We start from the raw sequence: 22235 nt of genomic DNA on the forward strand, positions 1-22235 counted from the left end.
AGATACGGTAGTTGGTTATGATAAACCGGGGTTAAGTCTACAGTTCGGTGACATCACATCTCCAACGGTTGTTTATCTGCGAGTTCCGCGAGTTCAAAATCTTTTCCGGGAAACTAGACATTCCCTTGACATTTTCTACCTAAAGTCATGCATACATTGATTTATGACATCTGGGTTGGAGAATGATTTTAGAAATAATGGATGTGCATCCTACGTGGATTTTGACATTTATCTCCACACACATGCTATTGGAGAAGCTCTAAGAGTTTCTCCAATGGAATGTATGTGAAGGTAAATGTCTAAGTCCACATAGGATAGACATTCATTTTTCCTAAAATTCTTCTCCAACCCCAACTTCTTAATCAATGTGAAGATGACATGACTTAATATTTGTTAGACATTGTTAAGGTGAATGTCAAGTTTTAGACATTCACCTTGACAATGTCAAGCTATCCTAGTAAGCTTTTGCTTCCTAAAATTAATTCAAATATATTAAATAACCATTTTTAGCTCAAATAAAATCTGAAAATTTCTAAAAATAAAAAATGCATTTAATCCATAAAAAATCACAAACAACACCATTGGAGATGAAATATTATTTCCCCCTAAATTTAAGTTGACATTGGTATGAGAATGTCTTGTTTGTGTTTCCAGCTAGGGAACACACAACCACCATTGGAGAAACTCTAAGCACGCTTTTCATGTAAACGGTAACCACACCAATAAAAAATGGGCCATAGCAAAAACTTTGAAAAAATCTAACCATTCAAGCAAGGCACACCTTTGAGTTGGCAATCCGCAGACCCGACATGGATATTTGATAGAGAGATTTCCTGTTTAGTCCAAAAAACCCGACCCAGGTTAATGGCTAGTCCAGCGAAAAAAACATTTAGTCCCTAGTCCAAAAAATATTTGAAAAGAGTAAAATTACTCTACTAACCTAACATATAATATACTATGTATTTTATTAGTAACATATGTAATATGTAGTAACATATATGCTAGTAACTAGTAGTACTAATATTAGTATGTAGTAACATATATACTAGTATATGTAATAACACATGTAATATGTAGTAACATATATACTAGTAGTATACTAATATTAATATGTAGTATGTAGTAGTAACATATATACTAGTATACTAGTAACTAGTAGTAACATATATACTAGTATATGTAATAACATACGTAATATGTAGTAACATATATACTAGTATACTAGTAACTAGTATTAATATGTAGTATGTAGTAACATATGTTACTAACAGTAATATGTTATATATTAACACGGCATATTAATATTGATACTACATATTAATATGTAGTATGTTATATATTCACACTACATATTAATATGTAGTGCCATATTAATATGTAGTATGTTATATTGATACTACATATTAATATGTTACTAGTATATTACTAGTTACTACTAGTACTACTAGTATACTAGTAAACTTTACTAGTTTACTAGTAAATTAGTATACTAGTTTACTACTACATATTTTACTACTAGTATAGTAGAGTAGTTACCTAGTTTACGGTAACATATTTTTGTTATTACTAGTATAGTGCATATTAATATGTAGTATGAGCATATTGATACTACTAGTATGTAGTAACATATTACTAGTAATATTCACATGTATTGATACTAATTAGATTTGGAAGGGTATTTTAGGCATTTAAAAAACACATTTTATAATATCCACGAAGTTTTTGGACCAACGAGTAAATAATCCAGTCCAAAAACATGTTTTTAGACTAGCGAGTAAATGTTTTTTACGGACGGACTAGCCATTAAATGGGTCATGAAAAACTGGACTAAACAGTAATTCCTACTTTTTGATATGTTCCACCGTATGGCCGTCAAGGAAAGTCCAGCGTGACATCAATGACATGTAGGAATTAAACGTGGAATTTTGGCAATATTCCAATTTAGAGGAATGAAGAAAGCGCTCTGCGGAGAGATCTAGAATCGAACCCTATCTTCGAAAACCATAATCACAATCTTCTTCCGGATGCTCAGGAAACTAATACTATTAACAGATATGGATTAGAGACAATAACCGATGCCCTGATGACTGAAAATGGTTGAAGGCGGTGTGATTGAAGAAAACACAAAAGCGGCTATCCCATTGAATTCACAAGCAGGATAAACTAAATATTTCTGCATCTCCGGTTAGTAAATACAAACAAACTATCTCTCTATCCCATTTTTAATCTGAATTCTAGGGTTTCAATCTTTATTCTGTGATACAAACATCAGATCTGTAATTCGATTATTAGGATTCCACTGAACAGTTATCACTTCCAATTTTTTCTTCTATTGGTTTTAATGTGTGTTGTGGTTTCTATAATTTGATTATTATCATTTGGTGGCATGTTATTATCCTTACTTGCAGTAATTCTAGCAATAAACACTGGTAGTCTTGGTGTTAGTTTGAAAAGTCATAGGGCTTTTCTTTTGTGTTATCTGAACAAAAATGAGAATTCTGTCGTGGAATTGTCAGGGTCTCGACAACCCCATCACCAGGACAAGTTTGTGGAATGCTATTAGAGCTCAAAATCCTGATATTGTGTTCTTATGTGAAACCAAATGTGACTCTACTGGACTTTACCAACAATTGAAACCAAAAGTGACTCTACTAAGATGCATCAATATCTTACAAGGTTCAGCTTCCCTAACAATTGGGTTCATTCTTCTGCTGGACTTTCTGGAGGTATAGCTCTTATGTGGAAGAGTGGTTTTAATTTTGAAATTGTCCAAAATACTGAAAAAATGGTCAATGACATTATCAGTTATAATCATAGTAAATTGAAGTTTCTTGCTATTTTTCTTTATGGTTCTACATGCCATGATGAGAAACTAGCACAATGGAAATATATTAAAGAAATTGGAGAAAGAGTTGATCACCCATGGGTTGTTATTGGAGATCTAAACATCACAATAGCAGATCAACATTCTCTAATACAACTCTCCAAGAGTATCCTGATATTAAGTTTTCTATTGATTGATTTATCTGATCTGGGCTATGTCGGAACGCAATTCACATGGTCAAACTGGCAATGACATTATTCGAGCCAGACTTGGTACAGCCTTAGTGAATGGCTTGTGGCTTCAACACTATGTTAATTCTATTGTCTTTAATATTGACACTATATGATCAGATCACAGTTCAATCATTCCAGTCACTGATACTCAATCTCACCAAGGCAAGAAACCTTACAGATACTTTAAGTGCTGGTTTAGAGACCCTTCATCGCATGAGATAATTGAAACTCTTATGCCATTGATGTTAGGGGCTCACCACCTTTTATATTAAATAATAGGCTGTGTTGCAACAATACGTCAAAACTTCTTTTTTTGGCGTATCAATACGTATTGCATGGATACGTGTATCCAATACGTCCAATACGGCCAATACCAACTATATAATCCTTTTTTTCAGTTAAAATACCAAAAGTTGGATAAGAAGCAACAACTGTCCATATATTTCTTTAATACTAATAAAAGTTAGATATTTATCACCAGCTGTCATCACCCCCTCCAGTCAATACTTATCCCAAACTTTCTCCTCCTCCTCTTAATCTCAACACTTATCTGATTACCTCTAACTCTCTCTGTTTTATCTCCTCCAAAACCAGTAGAATACCCAAACCCTATTTATCCCAGATACTGATATACAACTATGAGCAAGAAAAGAAAAGACGCAAATCTCAACACCCCCCTTTGGAATTATGTTGAAAAACAAGGAAAAAGTGACGAAGGCGGTGGAAACAATAAAATCCAGTGCACAATGTGTAACTATATATTCTTTGGTTCTTATACTCGGGTGAAAGCCCATCTTCTTCGTATAGAAGGACAAGGTGTTAAGATATGTGAGGGCATAGATCCTGATAGTTTTGAGGAATTGAAGAAGTTATCAGAAGGAAATTTGAGCTACAGGTCTGAAACTATAGCTACATTTCAGTGAGACCAAAAAGATAAGTGGACAGTTGAAGTTTATGCAGTGATGTTTTGACTTTTTGTACTGCCTATACAACTATGCATGTATTTTGCTAAGTTTACTAACTTATATATGTTTTGATCATGCAAACAGATGTATGTATTTTGTTATGTTTCTATCTCATATATGATATATATATATATATTTTAAGACTACAGATTAATATTGAGTATTCCGTATCGCCGTATTACCATTTTTTTGTTGGTGTATCCTAGTAACGTATTGGTATCCTGTATCGGATACCGTATCCGTATCGTTGCAACACAGCTAATAGGTTGAGAATGTCAAACATGACTTAAAAAAATGGAATGTGACCTATTTTGGTAACATTGACAATAAGGTCAAATCATTCAACTCCAAGATCTTAATAGTCTGTCTAATTCTTCACAGAACTCTGACACTATTAGGCAAGTTGAAAAGGAACTAGAGCTTTGGCCGATAGTCCAAGAAGACTTTTATGCTCAAAAGTGCAGAGAGGAATATATTAAAAGTTATGATAGAAACATCAACTTTTATCATACTTACGTTAACAGAAGAAGGCATTTTAATCATATTTCTTCCCTTAAAATGGCAAACGGCCAATGGTCTAATGATAGAGAACATCTTGAATACCTTTTAGTAAATCATTTCAGTAACCCAGTTCCATAGGGACTACTTCTAATCCCATTCAGAACAAGGAGGTTCTCAATTGTTTAACCCCTTGTATCACCAGAGAGGAGAGGAGAATGATAAGTCATTGAGTCCAATCACTCTGAAGGAAATTAGAGACACTATTAAACATATGCCTTCATGGTCTGCTCCAGGCCCTGATGGATTCCCACCAGGGTTCTATAAGCAAAACATGGACATTCTAGATTGAAACATGGTAAAACATTTCTTTCAAACAAATCATCTTCTCAAAGAAATGAATTGCACGTTTATTTCTCTAATTCCTAAAACTAATAATCCCACAACTCCTCCTGAATTCAGACGCATTTCCCTCTGTAATGCTGATTATAAAATTATATCTAAATTCATTGTTAATAGAATGGAATCTGTGCTAGGAAAATTAATCTCTCCATTTCAAGCTGTATATGTCCGTAACAGACATATACATGATAATGTAGTGATTGCCCATGAGCTGGTTCATTCTAAGAAAAGAATGAAAGATAGGTGTGGAGCTATGGGTCTGAAACACGACATGTCAAAGACTTTTGATAGAGTTGAGTGGTCTTTCTTGATAGACATTTTCAAAGGTTTTGGGTTTTCCTCTGAATGGTGTGAATTGATTTATTAGTGTATTACTACTCCTAATATTTCAATTTTGCTTAATGGTTGACCCTGTAAATCTTACAGCCCCTCTAGAGATCCCAGGCAAGGAGATCCTCTATCTCCTTGTTTATTCTCTGTATGGAGTCTTTCTCCAGGTAAATTCTTCATGCAGAAGCCTCTCACCTTATTCGCGGCATCAAGTTCTGCAAAGAGTCCCAAGCGTTGGTGATTGCCTAATTTTCTGCAAGGCTTGAGGCTAATAATCTAATGAGTCTTATCAAAGTTTTCAATCAATGTTCTGGTCAAGTAATCAATTTTGAAAAGCCAGGTTGTTTCTTTAGTAAAAAAATACATCCTGATACGTGTTTCTCTTATTAGAACTTTAGGTATTAAGAAAATCGAACTCAATGTAAAATACCTAGGTACCCATCTCTTTATCAATAGGTCAAGCAATGATTCTTTCAATCATCTTCTGAATCATTTTTATAAGAAAGTGGCAAATTGGAAAGGGAAACAGCTCATCCAAGCTGGTAGGTCAGTTCTTGTCCAACATGTCCTAAAATCCTCTCCAATTTATCACATGAATGCTTTCTTGATCCCTGATTATATTATTAATAAAATGGAGAAGTCCCAGAGGGACTTTTGGTGGGGAAAAAAAGTCTCCTGGTGGCATTTACATGAACCACTGGAATAAGATTTGCACTAGCAAACCTTCTGGTGGCTCAGGGTTCAGAAATCTTAAGCAATTCAATGTTGCTTTATTATCTAAAGCTGCTTGGAGGCTTACTGATTCTCCAAATGAGCTTTGGGTTAGAATTCTTAAATGTAAGTACTTTAAGAAATGTCACCCAATTAATCATCCTAAGGTCGAAGATACTTCCTGGGTTTGAAGGAGTATCTGTGCTGGTATAGAGTTCATGAAAAATAATATCATCTGGGAAGTTAGAAATGGCAAAGATATTCATGCATTTACTGACAAATGGATTGAGAATGCCTCTGCTCCTTTATGCAAGCATCATCCCAACCCCAATCTTGTCGTTGCTAAGAGGTTGAAAATGGATGGTTCCATCAATGATAAATGCTAAGAGGTTGAAAATGGACCTTGTGGATTCTTTCTTCACTTCTAGAAATTGCCAAAAGATTGCCAATAGAATTCCTTTTTCTGGCAGTGACAGACTTATATGGCCATATACAAAAGCTGGTAACTTTTCTGTAAAATCTGCTTATAAAGTCATTAGTGGTCGAGTCCAGAATAACATGCACAATAGTCACAATTCTCTCATCCCTACTAAGTCTAGACTTTCGCATTGTATTGCTACTCAGGATATATCATGTTGTTTGTGTGATAATCAATCTCAAGAAACTGTTGAGTGCATAATCTTCAGTCCTTTTGCCAAAGCTGTATGGGCTGCTTCTGTTTATAGCCAACAGGTTCTTTCTTGAATCAGATTCTAGCATCTTTATTCAAGACTGGATTTCTAAATGGTTGTCTAATTCTGCTAATAAAAATATGTTATGTACTGTTTTCACAACTGCATGGTGTCTCTGGAAAGATAGATGGTATAAAGTCTTTCAAGAGAAGAATCTTATCCCACAGCTACTGCTTTTTATGCTTGCAAACTTCTGAATGATTTCATGCAAGTTCTTAGTGCTGAAAATGAGAGTATATCTCCTTGTTTGCACCTGCCTTTACCTGTTAACGCTTATGTTCTTTCTACGGAAGGAATGCCTCCTGAATGTACAAGAATCTTCTGTGATGCTTCTTTTGACAAGGATACTAACCAAATTGGTTTGGGCTTATACATGACTGACATAGTAGGTTCTTACAAAGGCTGCAAAACCATCAGAGTCATAGCCAGGAGTCCAGAACAACCTGAAAGCCTAGCGGTTTTGCATACACATTGATGCTAGGAATGTTGTTGATTATTTGTCAAATAAGAGTAACCAAATTAGCTGGTACAACTGTGCTATCCTAGATGACTGCTATGCCATGTTAGACAATGAACATTTTTCTAAGTTTGAATATGTTAGTAGGTCAGTCTGAAGCTGATATTGCTGCTAAACATTGCAGAAGATTTAATGTGGTAGGAGATGGAGGGAGATTTGCCCTGAATTTCTTCTGGATGTGACAACTTCTATGTTCTATCTATTAAATGAAGTCCTCTTTACCTAGCAAAGAAAAATTTGCTTTTGAGGGAGTGTGAGAAATCATCTGGAGATGCTGCAGCACATCGTGCAGTAGTTCCTCTAGTTTAAGTAAATCTTTTGTTCTAGCCATTGTGATACTTCATCTAGAATGAGTTGGATAACTTGGATTAGCTATTCTCTGCAACTTCTCGGGCTTTCACAAAATATTATGCATGTAAATATTTTAATAATAGTGCTTACTGGAGTTACTTCATTTGTTTGTATTACTTGTCAGTTATCACTTATCAGAATGCTAGAGGGTTTCATGCTTGGCGACGATTTGTGCGAAAGTTAATAGGCTTTGGAGATCGAAGGACATCGAACATTGTGTCTAGGATTGCCGACGAAAGTTGCACAATGTAGCTGGTGGTGTTTTCTGGTTTATTTCGGTGTGCCAAAAATTGGGCCGTGTACCTTGTGTTGCCTTTAAAGGTGAAGAGCCTTCTACCTAAAATACTAATTGTGAAATAGATGAATTCTGGTTTACATATATGCTACATTAGTAACCATATCCAGTTTTGTCTGCTAGGCTTACTAAATGAGTACAATGTGGAGGTGAAGGTCCCCTTCACTTATTCAGCTCACTGGTGATAATTTGCTGAATTCTTTCAAAAAGAAATTTGTTCAGCTAAACTTTTGAATACCTTTTATTTGAGTGACTGAGTTTTCTGGGTTCCACATCTGTATCTAGGTATCATGATTCAAAAGAGTTTCTGGATGAGAAGCAAGCAATTTACAAAGGGTATGCCTGCTCTGGATGCATGTACATTATAAATCCTTAAAGAACTCTCTTCTTGAGTTTCATTTCACAGCCGGCATTGTAAAATTATCGTCACAGGTTCATGATACGCTTGCATGCATCATATCTATGGAGAAAGAGAATTCAAGTTTGAATAGTTAACCATATTGAATTTATTCCTGGCGTGCCTCCTCTAAGGTAATCAGAAAGATATTTCTCATTGCATCGTTCATATTTTATCCTCGCACTAGGAATTACAGTTTAATGAAATTAGAGCAAGTAGGAGGTTAGAAACAACTTTTTGTTTATGTTCACAGTTCGTTTATTACATTCATTTTACTTCCAAGTGTTATTAGAAAACCTGTATCGGTGCTTCATAGGCGAATACGACTGAAATCTTTGTGGCATGATAAATTATGTTCGGACTTCGGTGTCTAGATGCCGCAATAACGTAACAACTGTATGCTTTATCAACAACATTCCCACTTACTTATAATAATATTTTATTGAGGTCTATTCAGGCAGACCGTAACTCCATTACAAAGCAACTGCATACAAAACCATAAAAGGAAAACAACATTGGCTACATAATCATATAATCTGGAGAGACAAAGTTGCAGGAGCATCAGATTCTTGTCTCCCTTTATTTTCCAGCAAAGCATCCTTCATTTTAATTGATTCTGCAAATGCATAGACAAATAGGGTATTTAGCATAATAAGGTCACATATAGCAAATTCTTGTATTAAAACATGGAAATTTATGATAAATCCTTGGATTGTATCGGACATAATGCACCTGTCCTTATTTTGTGTATGAAATTTACAAGTAGTTAGGATATGTTAACTAGCTGATAAGGTCTATGACTTACGTGTTGCAATCAATGTTTTTGGAGATAGGGTAAGAGAGTGGAACACCGCATTTGGTAGGGAGTCCACTGGCTGCATCTTCCTTAATGTTCTGGTACTTATTAGCTGCATCTTTAACACAGCCGCAAGCTTGGCGCTTTTCATCAGTGGTAGTTGCCATCCCTTTGATTTGCTTAACTCCGTCACAACAAGCTGTAACTGGCTGAGGGGCACTGCCCACCAAGTATGGCATGCATTGCACAAGGGACTTATCAACATCGGAGCAGGTAAAGGCTTGGCTTGGTTCAACCATCAATTGAACCATGGCTAGAACCACAACAACACAAACATATACCTTCATCATCTTTCTTTACTAGAACTTGCTTAACTAGTATATAGTATAGGTTTGTGTTTGTATCTTTACTTGTGTGCTAAATGGAGGAGAGCTTGGGGGTATATATAGTAATCGAATCGATTAGCATGTACAAATAGTGCAAGCCAGCTTAAGTTAGCTTTGGTATGGTCAGTTACAGGCTTTTGGCTTATTGTAGCTTAAATTGTCATTTAGTTTCTTGAAATTTGCAAATATGATAGAGTTTGTTATTCTCTTACATCCCTTTGCATGAAGATATTGAGTAATTTACATGTGAATTAAAGGTCTTTTTTTTACAGCAAATTTTATACTGATGCCGTACCCTTTTTCTGTTAGGACGATGCAGGTGTTGTTGTGTCGCACATCATATACAGGACCATGAGAGGTTCACATTTTACTACTGTATGTGTAGTTGATCTAGACAGTGATTATGAAGCGGAGCATTCATTAAAAATTTGTGGTAAGAGTTGTATTTTAAGGGAACAAGAAAATCCTTATGGGGATACCCGTCTCCCAGAAAGAGCTTTTCTATTCAGTTTTCCACATGGGAGTTTAGAATTCCAAGATTCTTCTGTTCATTTTCATGGAAAAACCTGCTCAATTTGTTTGAATATGTTTAAGAAGCACAGTGATGATGTTATCAAGATATGTTGCGGACATGCTTTTCACTCCAGATGTCTGATACCTTGGTTCCACAAAGTTGGTACTTGCCCAGTATGCTGCTGACGAAGCAATCAAATTTTGTATCCCATGTAAATTAGAATCTCTGTTTTTCTCAATGTAGTCACTCTGGGACTACTCATAAAACGTTCCGGAAGGACACTCCTCTCCCTAAGCAAATCTCTATTCACGCATATATTAAATAAGTAACAATAATCAATGTTCTGAGGAAAGCCGGCCTCATTGTAGTACAGTGGTAAAATTACTGGGTGATGGTACCAGTGACCTGAGTCTGTTTTCGGAAGGTATATCCGGACAATAGATAACTGTAGCTCTGGCTTGGCCATAAAAATCAATCTCTGATTCTGTGATGCCTACAGTAATTCCTAAGTGAAAAATACTATAACCCCCTTCTATATGGGTTCAACATATAGAAGCCCTACTAAATAGATCATTCATTGTCAACTGCATACATTAGGAAAGAAACCTATTTTGAGGCATACTCATTTTTTTTGAGGCATACTCATCCATTATATTATCTAGGGTGGGTTTATAAGGGGTGTCTAAAGGTAGTGTAATTACCTATATATCCCTAAATAATTTCAATTTGTCATAGTTCCCTTATCCTCAAAAACCTAAAATTAAAAATCAAAATAAACTTTAAACTTAAACATCTAGGACTCCAATTCAATAAAGAAATTAATCAAATAAAGGAAACACGAATCGAAGTGAGCGATGTTGGAATGCGAAATCCAAATCTCAATCGCTCTTAGATGTATTTTAGAATGTATGCGTAACAAACCCATCTTGTTTTTGATTGATTTTATTTTTTTTGATCGGTAGAATATGATTTCAAAGATGAAATTAGGGTTTTCAGAAGATCAGTTCGGCTGATCTTGCTGTATCAATTTTGAGCCGAACTTAGAGTATGATTTAGAGAAACACTATGTTCGGCTAATGCGACTTTGCAATATTTTCATCCGATCCTCAATTTTCCAGCCGAACCTCAATTTTTCAAGCCGAACCTAGTGGATGATTCACTTGCTGAGTGAAGTTCGGCTGATAACTTTTGAGCCGAACCTCTGTTTTTTTGAAATTATACCTAGGTTCGGCTAACAAGTTATCAGCCGAACCTAGGTATAATTTCAAAAAAACAGAGGTTCGGCTCATAAGTTATCAGTCGAACTGTTCATATGGTCAGCAGATCTGAGTTTTAAAAATTCAATTTTTTGGCAGATTCAACTTATAAAAGGAAATTAAACCTCGATAGAAGTTTACCTCTGATTTGAATCACACATTTTGGTCACTTCTAATCACTAAAATCTCAAAAGTCAAAACCCAAGCTTTTTTTCTTCACTTCTTCTTCTTTCTCTCAAAAATCCCAACTCTCTCACATAAATTTGATTTTTCTGCTAATTCACCACTAATAATTTAATGTTTAATCAATCCTTAAAATTCATAATTAATCAATTCTAATCATAATCATTTACACTAATTATATAAGGGTAGTTATGCCATTATCAAAAATGGTGGTTGAGGGGTGATGTTGTTTTTTATTTAGTGACCCTATTTTGACATTATCTAGTATGCCTCAAAAAAATCTAGTATGCCTCAAAATAGGAAAATGATATTGTTAGGCCCAAAAAAATCAAATTTTCTTTAGATCTGGCCCATAATTAATTATTATGAATTTAAATTATGACAACACTACCCTTTCCTGTTTATATCATTAGATATTTTCATTTCAGTTTCTGTTTTTCCTTCTCTCTCCAGCTCACCGAAAGAAACACCATAACAGAATTATCCTGATGAAATCGATCCTCATAAACCTAACTTTGTGAATCAGAAAACGTTCGATTCAAACCTGATTTTTCATTAGTAGTTCGTGTTCTCGAAGTTTAATTCAAAATCGCAGGCAAAAGCAGATGAAAATCACTAAAAGATGAATCTGATCGAAAGAGGCGATCAAAATCATCAACAAACAATTTGAAAGGTATGTTGTTCTCTCCTTAATACTTTAATTCCGTCTAAATCATTAAGGTATATAGTTAGAATTGAAAATTTTGAAAACTTATTTTACGACTTTGAAACTCTTAAAAATATGATTTCAACTGAAATTTCTTGATGAACTCATAATTAGAGCTTAGATCTAATATAATATTTTCAGAATCGCACTTTTCATATAAGAATTTCGAGAAAAAATTGCCAAAATTTTTCTAGGGTTATTGATCTAATTTCTGTGTATATTTATATCCTTAATAATTATGGTCGATAATCGTTCTTATGATTCGAAATCAGTGAAACATTATCTCTATTACCCATTTATTTCAATGTTATTGGTTGATTTTTTTTATGGATTTGTTCTTTGATCTGATTCTTTAAATGGTTTAGTCAATGAAAACCATGAAAATGGATCCTGAGATGATGCAAAATCAAACATGAACTACATATGTCGTTGAATAAATGGATATGTAGCTACTACTTACACGTGCTAATTATATGTGTAACTTATAAATACACATGCTAAATGGATGTACAGCTACTAGTTACACATGCTAAATGGATATGTAGCTACTAGTTATACATGGTAATTGGATGTATAACTTCTAGATACACATGCTAATGGATATGTTTGTCAGGTCTATGAGGTCCCCAGGTAGACTAGGGCACAAGATTTGGATGTTTGAATCCAATAGGAAGGAATGTCGACTGCAGTCAGATGGTATCATTTGAGGAGGGGAGTTCATGGTAATTTCTGAACAAAGCATACAAGACAGTGCATTCTAGTTCATTTGATTTGCTTGGCAGGATATTGGTCATATGGTGTTAAAACCATAGATTTGTTGAAAACTTTGAAAGCTTTGTGTCCGCTGGTTTTCTAATTCCTTGAACCATATTGCAGTAGCAATAGAAGAATTTCTTAAAATGAATGAAAAATTGATTTCTATTGATAGATAACTTGGGGATTTTAATCATTAAGAAGTCAAGTGTTACAAACCCACCCAAGGAGGAAGTAATTAACTCTTTCTTTTTCGCTTTTTGATTGTTACTGTTTTTTGAGATTTTCAAAGTATGTTTTGCTAATGTTTTCTTCTGTTTTGGTTTCAGCAGGTGGAATTGAAACAAAAAAGTTATACTCTGAGATATGTAAGGGAGGGAATGTTGAGGCTATCATCAGAGGTGTTGTACGAGCCGAATTTCAGAAGCTTCCTGATGGTAGTAAGTAAAACTAAGGGTATCATGCATGAGTCTATACTTGGTGATACTATTCTTTTTATTATACTGAAGTATGCCATAGTTGTTGTTGATCCCCAGTTTATGTCCAGGATATACTAACTGAATGTGTAACTGCTAGTTACACTATCTAATTGCATGTGTAACTTCCGATTACACATGCCATATGCATGTGTAATTTCGGGTTACACAAGTCGTATCATGTGTAACATACGGTTACACTAGTCGTATTACACATCTATTTAAGTTTCTATTGCAACTGATCTCTTAACTGTAATTTATTCGCTTAGCTCCTGCAAATTAGTAAAGCAGTTTATTTGCCAGTTCTGCATTGTTTTCCTTTTTAAGGAGTCTATGGATCTACTAATTACAGAAAGTTGAGAGATGAAAATGGTGCCGATTCTGACAAGGGAAAGAAAGTTGAGACTGTTGGCGATGAGATGAAAAGTTTACGTGATTCAAGTGTCAGCAAGGCTGCTGATATGGCTGCTAGGTACGCATTACTGTGTAAATTATTTGTTTTTTTTTTTATATATTTTGGTAAAATGTGTATCATGCATGCTGGGGAGTTCCATACTTTGAAGATTCTGTTTTATGGACCTATAATTTTTAGAATATGGTAGTTTCCTACCCAGAGCTTTTATCCAATGCCACGGGGAACTTGTCTGGAAGGAACTAATTTCATGTCTTAATGACACCAAACAAGAATTTGTTGTTCTATATTCATCCTTGGCATTCAACTTTGTATTTACATCAGTGTTGGTACTGGTAAGACCAATAGGATCATCTTTCTAATGCTGTGTATAAAATCACCATGCTTATAATAGTAAATAGCTTCTTTCTGATCTCTTATTTCAGGATATTCTAGCAGTTTACGCCTAGATAGATAAGGATGTTGGCTACTGTCAAGGTAAGCAGTGATGATCATTTGCGTTTTATAGTTGAAAATGTGTGCTTAGGCATTTGTTAGTCTAATGTTAAACTAGCATTGGTAGACTATGGATGTGTAACTAGTAATTACACATGTTAATTAAATGTGTAACTTCTAGGTACACAAGCCAAATCGATGTGTAACTATAAGTTACACATTCTAGTTTTATGTGTATCTACTAGTTACACATGCTAATTAGATGTGTAACTTATAGTTACACATTCTAGTTAGATATGTTTATGTTCTTCCTTTGTGCGTTCGACTAATTTTTTGTGTACGTAGAGCTCAAAATTTACATATATATATATATATATATATATATATATATATATATAGTTAACCTCCTTTCTAGACAAGACATATTTCGTTGCAAGTAAAATACTAGTCAGTGTTTCCATACACGGATAATTAAAACTCGCATCCCTTGTTTTTATGCAGTGAGTCAGTTTACACATCCCCTAGGTTATTCTCGGCCACTCTAAAAGAAGGGAATTGTTAAATGAATAATCATTTTTGCTTGCATAGAAGATGAATTGCTATTGTTATGTATAACTCTTGTGGCACATCATGTTTTCCTTTAGTTGGCTATTGTTATGTATAGATTCTTGTGCGTTTTATTTGGCTATTCAGCTTATAACCTTTTCGACCCTCCTGATACTGTTGCAGGTATATATTTGGAGCATTATGAGCATACCGAGATGACTGGTTAACTAAAAATGGCAATCATTTTATCTTTGCCCTCATGTTTTCAACCTCACATAAATTATTGTAGTCATTGCATTCCCATATGTAACTGATAAATAGAAAAATTATTGTAAATGAAATTTTTATTTCAATAACAACTGAATATGTGTTTCTTTTTGACGTGTAAGTGTTGAGATAAACATCTATATGCATGTGTAACTTGTAGATACACATGCCATACACATGTGTAACTTCTGCTTACACATGTAACTGTTGAGATAAATTATTTTAATAATTTTGGGCCTGAATTTAAATTTTATTTAATTATGGACTTTACAATATGCATAAGGGTATCAAAGTCTTTTAATATTTCGGGATCTAGATTTAAACTTCTTTTAATTAAGGGCCTCATATTACGGGTTATCTATGGGTTGGGCCTTAGCCTAATTCCCCCTTAATAGAATCAATAACAAACACCCATATCTCAATTAGGAGAATCAAGAAAACACACCTACAACAATCTGAGCAATTCGTTACATAAATGAGAAATTTAAACATTGTGTTTGTGGATTGAAGTTTCAAACATTTACGATCACCAGAACTTAAAGTTCGAGATTATTAAATAACAAACACAATGTTTAAATTTCGCATTTATGTAACGAATTGCTCAGATTTTTGTAGGTGTGTTTTCTTCATTCTCCTAATTGAGATATGGGTGTTTGTTATTAATTTTGTTAAAACAATTTCATGATAACCATGACATATTATATTCAAAATAGTTATTACTTAGTGAAGCTGTATACTATTCTGAAATTATGTATTTTCAATTATTGACACATCGCTAATGTTATGACAATATGGAGCAGCTGCTATGAATTATGGGAGGTGTGAAACTATCCATTGCTCTTATGTTATGCAGGATTTTGACATCGTTTGTTAGCTCATTGCTTTGTCTTGAATGTATCTTTTGGTGCAAGGCGACAGACCCCAATAGGTTTAACTCATGGGTTTTTTTTAACATCTTTCTTAATGAGCTTTGCATGAATTGCTTAATAGCTTAATAGACGGTGTTCGATGATCTGATGACTCTACTTGATGCATGAAATGCTTAATAGCTTGCAGTGATATTATTATCTACTTGATCTTTTTCAGCACTAGTACTCCCCCGTCCCTAACTACGTTATAAAATAGTGGAGTAATAGATTGGTATTATTATAAGAAATATGTAAAATTTGATAGCTATATTTATATTCATTAGATAGGTGTTTTAAAATGCTTCCCAATGATACAAAGTTTACGAAAATCCTTTATATAGTTTAAGAGATAAATCATTTCTAAATTTACTAGTAAATTTTTACTAGGTCATCTAATTAGGGACGCAGGTAGTATATAATTTTCTGGAGTTCCACACGATTTTTTTTCTTTTTGTCAACATAAAAACTGTCCTTTGAGTCATTGTTACAAGTCACAAGCTTCCAAACTATGTGACTTAACTTTTTTCCATAAACATCTTTTTCTACAAACTATGAGCATTTGTGGGCTATAATAGATTAAAGATAGATTCAATAAAATATATTTTTTTAAATCATTTTTATTTCCGAATTATTGATGTACTTGGCGCATTGATTGGGTTCAGAAGCATCTGATCACTTGATTTCTGCCATGCTTGGGTACCTACAACATTACCCTTTATTTAAAGGGGATCGATCCCGACAATAAAAGGCGATACATGATTGAAAAGCGGGGGTCTAACAGCCACACCTAATATTTTGCTTAGAAATCTGTATGGACTAACTACAATATACTTTCAAGACAATCAACTAGACAGTCAGACTCAATCTTAAGAAAAGTATATCAAGGAGTTATATCTTAATTTCTCAATTCAATCTGCAATCAAACAAATAGGAATTTGCGAGCCCGATTGAATATAAGAAATAACTTGGAAGGTATCGAAAACCAATATCCAAGTGTCAATCAATTTAATCAACAACCAATGGTTGTATCACAATTGATTGAACTTACGCAGAACCTGTGATATTTCAATTATATAAATAAATATAATGCGAAAAAGAAATAACACAGACACCAGAAGTTTTGTTAACGAGGAAACCACAAATGCATAAAAACCCCGGGACCTAGTCCAGATTTGAACACCACACTGTATTAAGCCGCTACAGACACTAGCCTACTTCAAGTTAACTTCGGACTGGAATGTAGTTGAGCCCTAACAAATCTCACACTGATCAAGGTATTGTTGCGCTCCTTACGTCTCTAAACCCCAACAGGATTCTACGCACTTGATTACCTTAGATGATCTCACGCACAACTAAGAGTTGCTATGACCCAAATTCGAAGACTTGATAAACCAATCCGTCTCACACAGAAAAGTCTATTGAATATATAAATTTGTCTCCCACAGATAAACCTATGAGTTTTGTTTTGTCTTTTGATAAATCAAGGTGAAAAGGAACCAATTGATATACCAGACTTATTCCCGAAGAACAACCTAGAAATATCAATCACCTAACAATAATCTTAATCGTATGGTAGCGAAACAAGATATTGTGGAATCACAAACGATGAGACGAAGATGTTTGTGACTAGTTTTTATCTTTCCTATCGGAGATCAATCTCGAGCAAATCTTAGAGAAGATAGTACTTAATACGATAAAACAAGGAAAGATCAGAACACACAACTACAGAAAAAATAGTTGAGTTTGGATTGACAATCCCAATGAAGTATTCAAGTCGTTAACCTACAGGGTTTTGGAAAAACCTAAGGTTAAAGGAGAATCGACTAGTCGCAACTAGTATCACACATGAAGTGTGGGGATTAGGTTTCCCAATTGCTAGAGTTCTCCTTTATATAGTCTTCAAATCAGGGTTGGCAATCAATGTTACCTTGGTAACAAAGCATTCAATATTCACCGTTTAGATGAAAACCTGTTTACACTCAAGCTAATATCTTTCAACCATTAAATCGAACTTAGCTTGTTACACACAAATCAAAAGTGACTTCATTTAGATATGGGTAACTGTACCTAAACGTGTACACCTTCGTTGGTTCAACAATAGCTAACCGAAGTTAGCCATATGAACACTTTCATATCAACCTCATTCATCATAACATAACTAGTTCAAATGACTCAAATGAAACTAGTTATAGAGTTGTTCAATTGTTTATATTTTCGTAGAAGTATACAAGACACAATTGAAGCAAAAATCGATTTTGATTCACTCGAATCAAGTCATGAACATTATAGCCACGGTTCGCAAAAGATTGCATTCCTTATTATATAAATGTATTATCTCATGAAAAAATCGATTTTAGAACATTATCCACTCAGGTATGCAAACGGGTACGCATACCTTAGTGGCCGAACAAAGTTTGGGTTCGCCAGTATGCGAACAGGTACGCATACCACCAAACTCAGCAGGAATTCCCGGACCTGAACATCACGCAAGTACGCATACTATGATTATATCCAATTGTTCTAAACTCTCATTTCAACCATTGAAACATTCTTGGAAGATGACAATAGCCGTCTCACACAAACTATTAGCTTCAAAGCAATTTTCAAGTGACCGAATGATCAATACGAAACATTCCGAGTCTACATCAAATGACTATCTCACACAAGTCATGTAAGATATTACAAGGTGATTTTCACATGATCGTATTTTGAATTTCGTCAAGAATATAAGATGAACTTGGTTAAAGCGAAAGCTTACCAACACATACTTCGAGAAATATGTAAGCGAGTTAAACTCAGCTCGAAATATCAAATGTGCATAATTGAAGTCTATATAGCTATACGACTTTTGTCTCAAATAGGAGATAAAGTAGATAGACTTTTGAGTGATAGATGAGTTCAAGTCTCTACATACCTTTCATTGATGAATTTCCATAAGCTCCCCTTAGTAGTTCTTTGTCTTAAATCGATGAACGCCGTGAAGTCTAATGCGCAACTACACTTTCTATCCTAATCCGAGACTTAGCTATAAGTAGACTAGAAATCAAGAATTATAGTTTTGGCAACTAAACTTGACAAACAATCTTGAGATAACAACACTTGCGAGTTCGACCGAGCAGTGCTCTAACAATCTCCCCCTTTGTCAATTTTACTGACAAAACTATCAATACATATGGATTACAAAATAAATAAACTTTGTAGCTTCTCATCCAAATGATTGATTTCCTTGGTTCTTCAACATTACTCGAAATGTTCGTCACTTCCAAGTACTCTAGTGATTCTGAACGTATTCAACTCAGCATCATAGTTGTTGAAGATCCATAGCTATAACAATGAGAAAAAAGTTTCTCTCAATCATTGTTATACAATGTCATAGTATTATTACACAACATCAAAGTCCAATTGTATCACAACTTTGACAACAATGCTATGGTGATATGTATCACTCCCCCTTAGTCAATACTTCATCTCACATGAAAACCACTCCCCCTTACATAATGATCCGTAAACCATATGTATTTGTAGTGTGAACTACCCATTAATTCTCCCCCTTTTTGTCAATATAAATTGGCAAAGGTACGAAACTAGTGGGATCCTAATGAAATTTCCATAGAGATACTTCATGACCAAAAGAGAACATATCATCAAGGAGTTTATAAAGATACAAGAAAACTCCTATAATATTCCACAACCGCACTCCCCACAAAGATTTGGCAACTAAGCACAAGTTCAATTAAGAACTCTCCCCCATAAAATGTCATTCCCGAAAGAACAACAAGAGCGGCCTTACTTTCACAAGAAAAGAAGGATTTCTTTGGACATTTACAAATCACATGAAACATGAATTTGTATCCAAAATACTCAACTAAATTAACAACAAGAGAACCCATGATTAATTTAATCGGAAATGCTCACGTAAGAGAACTTATGGAGCCGCACAGTACTTACACAAAGATGTGGATCAGGGAAAGACCAACACTGTGGAATATTCAAAGATTCATTATATTTTGCATCAATATTTGCATAGAGACATGTAATAGATTTAATCTTTGTAGACAAAAGTTTATCCTATTTTCATCAATATTTGCATAATCACATAATAAGCTAAACTTTTGTTGTCAAAAGTTAATTCTATCTTTTATCAATAAAGACATATGATAGACTTAACTTTTGAGCAAATATAGGACAATCATAGTTCACAGACACAAACACACATATCCCATAACAAGTTGCAATATATAAAACCATAAAGATTAATACTGCAAAAATCATTTTCCGAATAAACTTTAGAATTTAAATTAATAAATCTAAAAACATTGCAAGATGAAAATCGTTGGAAATAGCGATGTGTACTCACAATAATGGCTATTCCAAACCCTAGTTATCCTTCTTAAAACACAAGAATAAATTTTCATAAGAAGTTTCCTAGACAAAATCAAGACAATCAAGCAAAAAAAAACAACAACAAAGGATTCCTAGACAAACTCAAGACCGATCACGAACTGAAATCAAGGATCACATCGGGAACCTCCACGAGTCTTGAGACCTTCGAGCTTGTGATTAACAACATTCACTGCTTCTTCAGATAAGATATCCTCATTGAGAATATCTTTAACATGTGTCTTCATGAGAACAAGGTCTGAATTAACTTTTTTCAACTCAGTTCTTAACACATCAAGACACTTCATAGTATCAACGAGTTGATGTTTTGCTTCCTCAAAATATTTAACAAAACCATGAACCACTTCAGCAAAGACTAAATCCTCATTCTCAACATCCTGATGTGTGTAGGCATAGTAGCATGAGGCATCAAGATTTTGATCTTCTACTAGGGTTCTTTTCTTCCTCCCTTCAGACTCGAAACCAATACCGTTATCAATAAAACCTCTTGCAAATCCACCAGTGCGAGAAGGTGAAGAAATTCTTGACAAAACGATAAAAACCTAGAGTATGCATACGTGACTCAATAGGTTTGGTATTTAAATGGTTTCTTAGGGAAGGTAACTTTTAGGGTTTCTAAAGATAGTTCGTAACAACTAAGTCATAGGTACCCGTACGAACACAATCCGAACCAAAAAAAAACTACCAAACTTACCTTTGTACAAGGCAAGGAAAAAGCGTTCATGTTTGCTACGTGAAGATTTTCTTTCACAAATTTTTGGCTCAATAAATTTTATATCTCTATTGTACAAGGCAGGCAATACAGTTGCAACAACAACTTTTTCAAAAAAAAGAAAAAGAAATCGAAGAAAATTCCTGAGACCCAACCAATACTTAGGAGAAGCTGTCCGCGGACAACAGTTTAGATATGGACGATAAGAAAATAGCTCAACTAACCAGAAAGCATTATTGCCGAAAATATACTTGATTATTAACAAATCTTACTCAACGGGACTTTTATGAGTAAGCATTCAACCTTTGTGATTAATTATCACAAGTATGAGCCCTAAGCTCAATAAATGAATGGTGTTCACGATTGAGTTTTTTCTTTCTTCCAATTCTAGAATAAATTCCTTTTTGATGTGAAAAATCATCATAAAACTTACTGTCATCAAAATATGAGACTAAGTTAGAATCATTATGAGAAGAGGTTTGTGTGGAGGATTTTGACAGCCCGTTGATAAGATCCTTGTATCTCTCAATTATCAGATTAAGGTTGTCCTTCATAACTCCACTTTTGCTTCCATCTACAGGGACCTTTTTCACATCTTGAACATCATTCTTCTCATAAGGTTGAGAGGGACCTTTATGAAATCTCCTTGACCAAATTGTATTAGGGTTGCAATTTTTCCGAACATTCGATGAGAAAATTGAACTGAATTTTTTGGAAGACTTCACAGGGTGAGTACTAAAACCAATTGGTTTATACATCCGAATGTCAGTTACACCTTTGAGAATTTAATCTAAGGTGTGTTGAAGTTGAACAATAGAATTGTTATTCAACCTAGATTTGCTTTTTCGTTCAACATGTCCTTTTGAATCACAAAAGAGACTTACTTTCTGATCACCTGAGTGATTAGAGTGAACAGACTTAACAATGTTTTTAGGAGATTTGTTTCTTCTGAGCGATGTGAAATTTCCTATATTAGAGGAAGAAACATGCATATCTTTTCTAAACGGAAGAGATTGCGATTTAGCTTCTGGAACTGAATTTTCAGTAGAGATATAAGCGATTGCCAGAGATAACACAATTTTCCATAGAGTCAGATCATTACAAACACAGACTTATAAAGTCTTAAGCGTGTGTTCCTGCTCTGATACCAATTGAAAAAGCGAGGGTCTAAAAACCACACCCAATATTCGCTTAGCAATCTTTATGGACTAACTCCAATATACATTCAAG

At 34.4% G+C, this 22235-nt stretch overlaps 2 protein-coding genes and 1 long non-coding RNA gene across 3 annotated transcripts; 2 read left to right on the forward strand and 1 right to left on the reverse strand.

The window, feature by feature from the left end:
* The first annotated feature begins 5040 nt into the window (after positions 1 to 5040).
* On the forward strand, positions 5041 to 6349 carry LOC113296603. The gene is made up of 5 exons (XM_026544904.1): positions 5041 to 5222; positions 5349 to 5489; positions 5709 to 5798; positions 5893 to 6089; positions 6207 to 6349. Exons 1-5 carry the CDS (start codon positions 5041 to 5043, stop codon positions 6347 to 6349), a joined length of 753 nt encoding a protein of 250 aa, XP_026400689.1.
* A 1361-nt stretch (positions 6350 to 7710) lies between these two features.
* LOC113293807 lies at positions 7711 to 10233 on the forward strand. Its single transcript, XR_003332582.1, has 6 exons — positions 7711 to 7883; positions 7981 to 8038; positions 8143 to 8193; positions 8290 to 8388; positions 9088 to 9323; positions 9746 to 10233. It is a non-coding gene; the product is annotated as an uncharacterized LOC113293807 (long non-coding RNA).
* LOC113293806 (non-specific lipid-transfer protein A-like) lies at positions 8784 to 9441 on the reverse strand. Its single transcript, XM_026542307.1, has 2 exons — positions 9060 to 9441; positions 8784 to 8870 (listed from the first exon to the last, which is right to left on the reverse strand). Exons 1-2 carry the CDS (start codon positions 9398 to 9400, stop codon positions 8861 to 8863), a joined length of 351 nt encoding a protein of 116 aa, XP_026398092.1. The 5' UTR covers positions 9401 to 9441; the 3' UTR covers positions 8784 to 8860.
* Positions 10234 to 22235: the final 12002 nt, after the last annotated feature.

This window comes from Papaver somniferum, chromosome 7 (assembly GCF_003573695.1).
Source record: "Papaver somniferum cultivar HN1 chromosome 7, ASM357369v1, whole genome shotgun sequence".
Taxonomy (NCBI): domain Eukaryota; kingdom Viridiplantae; phylum Streptophyta; class Magnoliopsida; order Ranunculales; family Papaveraceae; genus Papaver; species Papaver somniferum.

Bases quoted from the DNA above. Each gene is read 5' to 3' on its own strand.
- LOC113293806 (XM_026542307.1), bottom strand. From the start codon at position 9,400: ATGATGAAGGTATATGTTTGTGTTGTTGTGGTTCTAGCCATGGTTCAA.
- LOC113296603 (XM_026544904.1), top strand. From the start codon at position 5,041: ATGGAATCTGTGCTAGGAAAATTAATCTCTCCATTTCAAGCTGTATAT. The intron at 5,490-5,708 runs GTGATTGCCTAA...CTTTATCAATAG, and splicing joins GCAAAGAGTCCCAAGCGTTG to GTCAAGCAATGATTCTTTCA. The intron at 5,799-5,892 runs GTCAGTTCTTGT...AAAATGGAGAAG, and splicing joins CAGCTCATCCAAGCTGGTAG to TCCCAGAGGGACTTTTGGTG.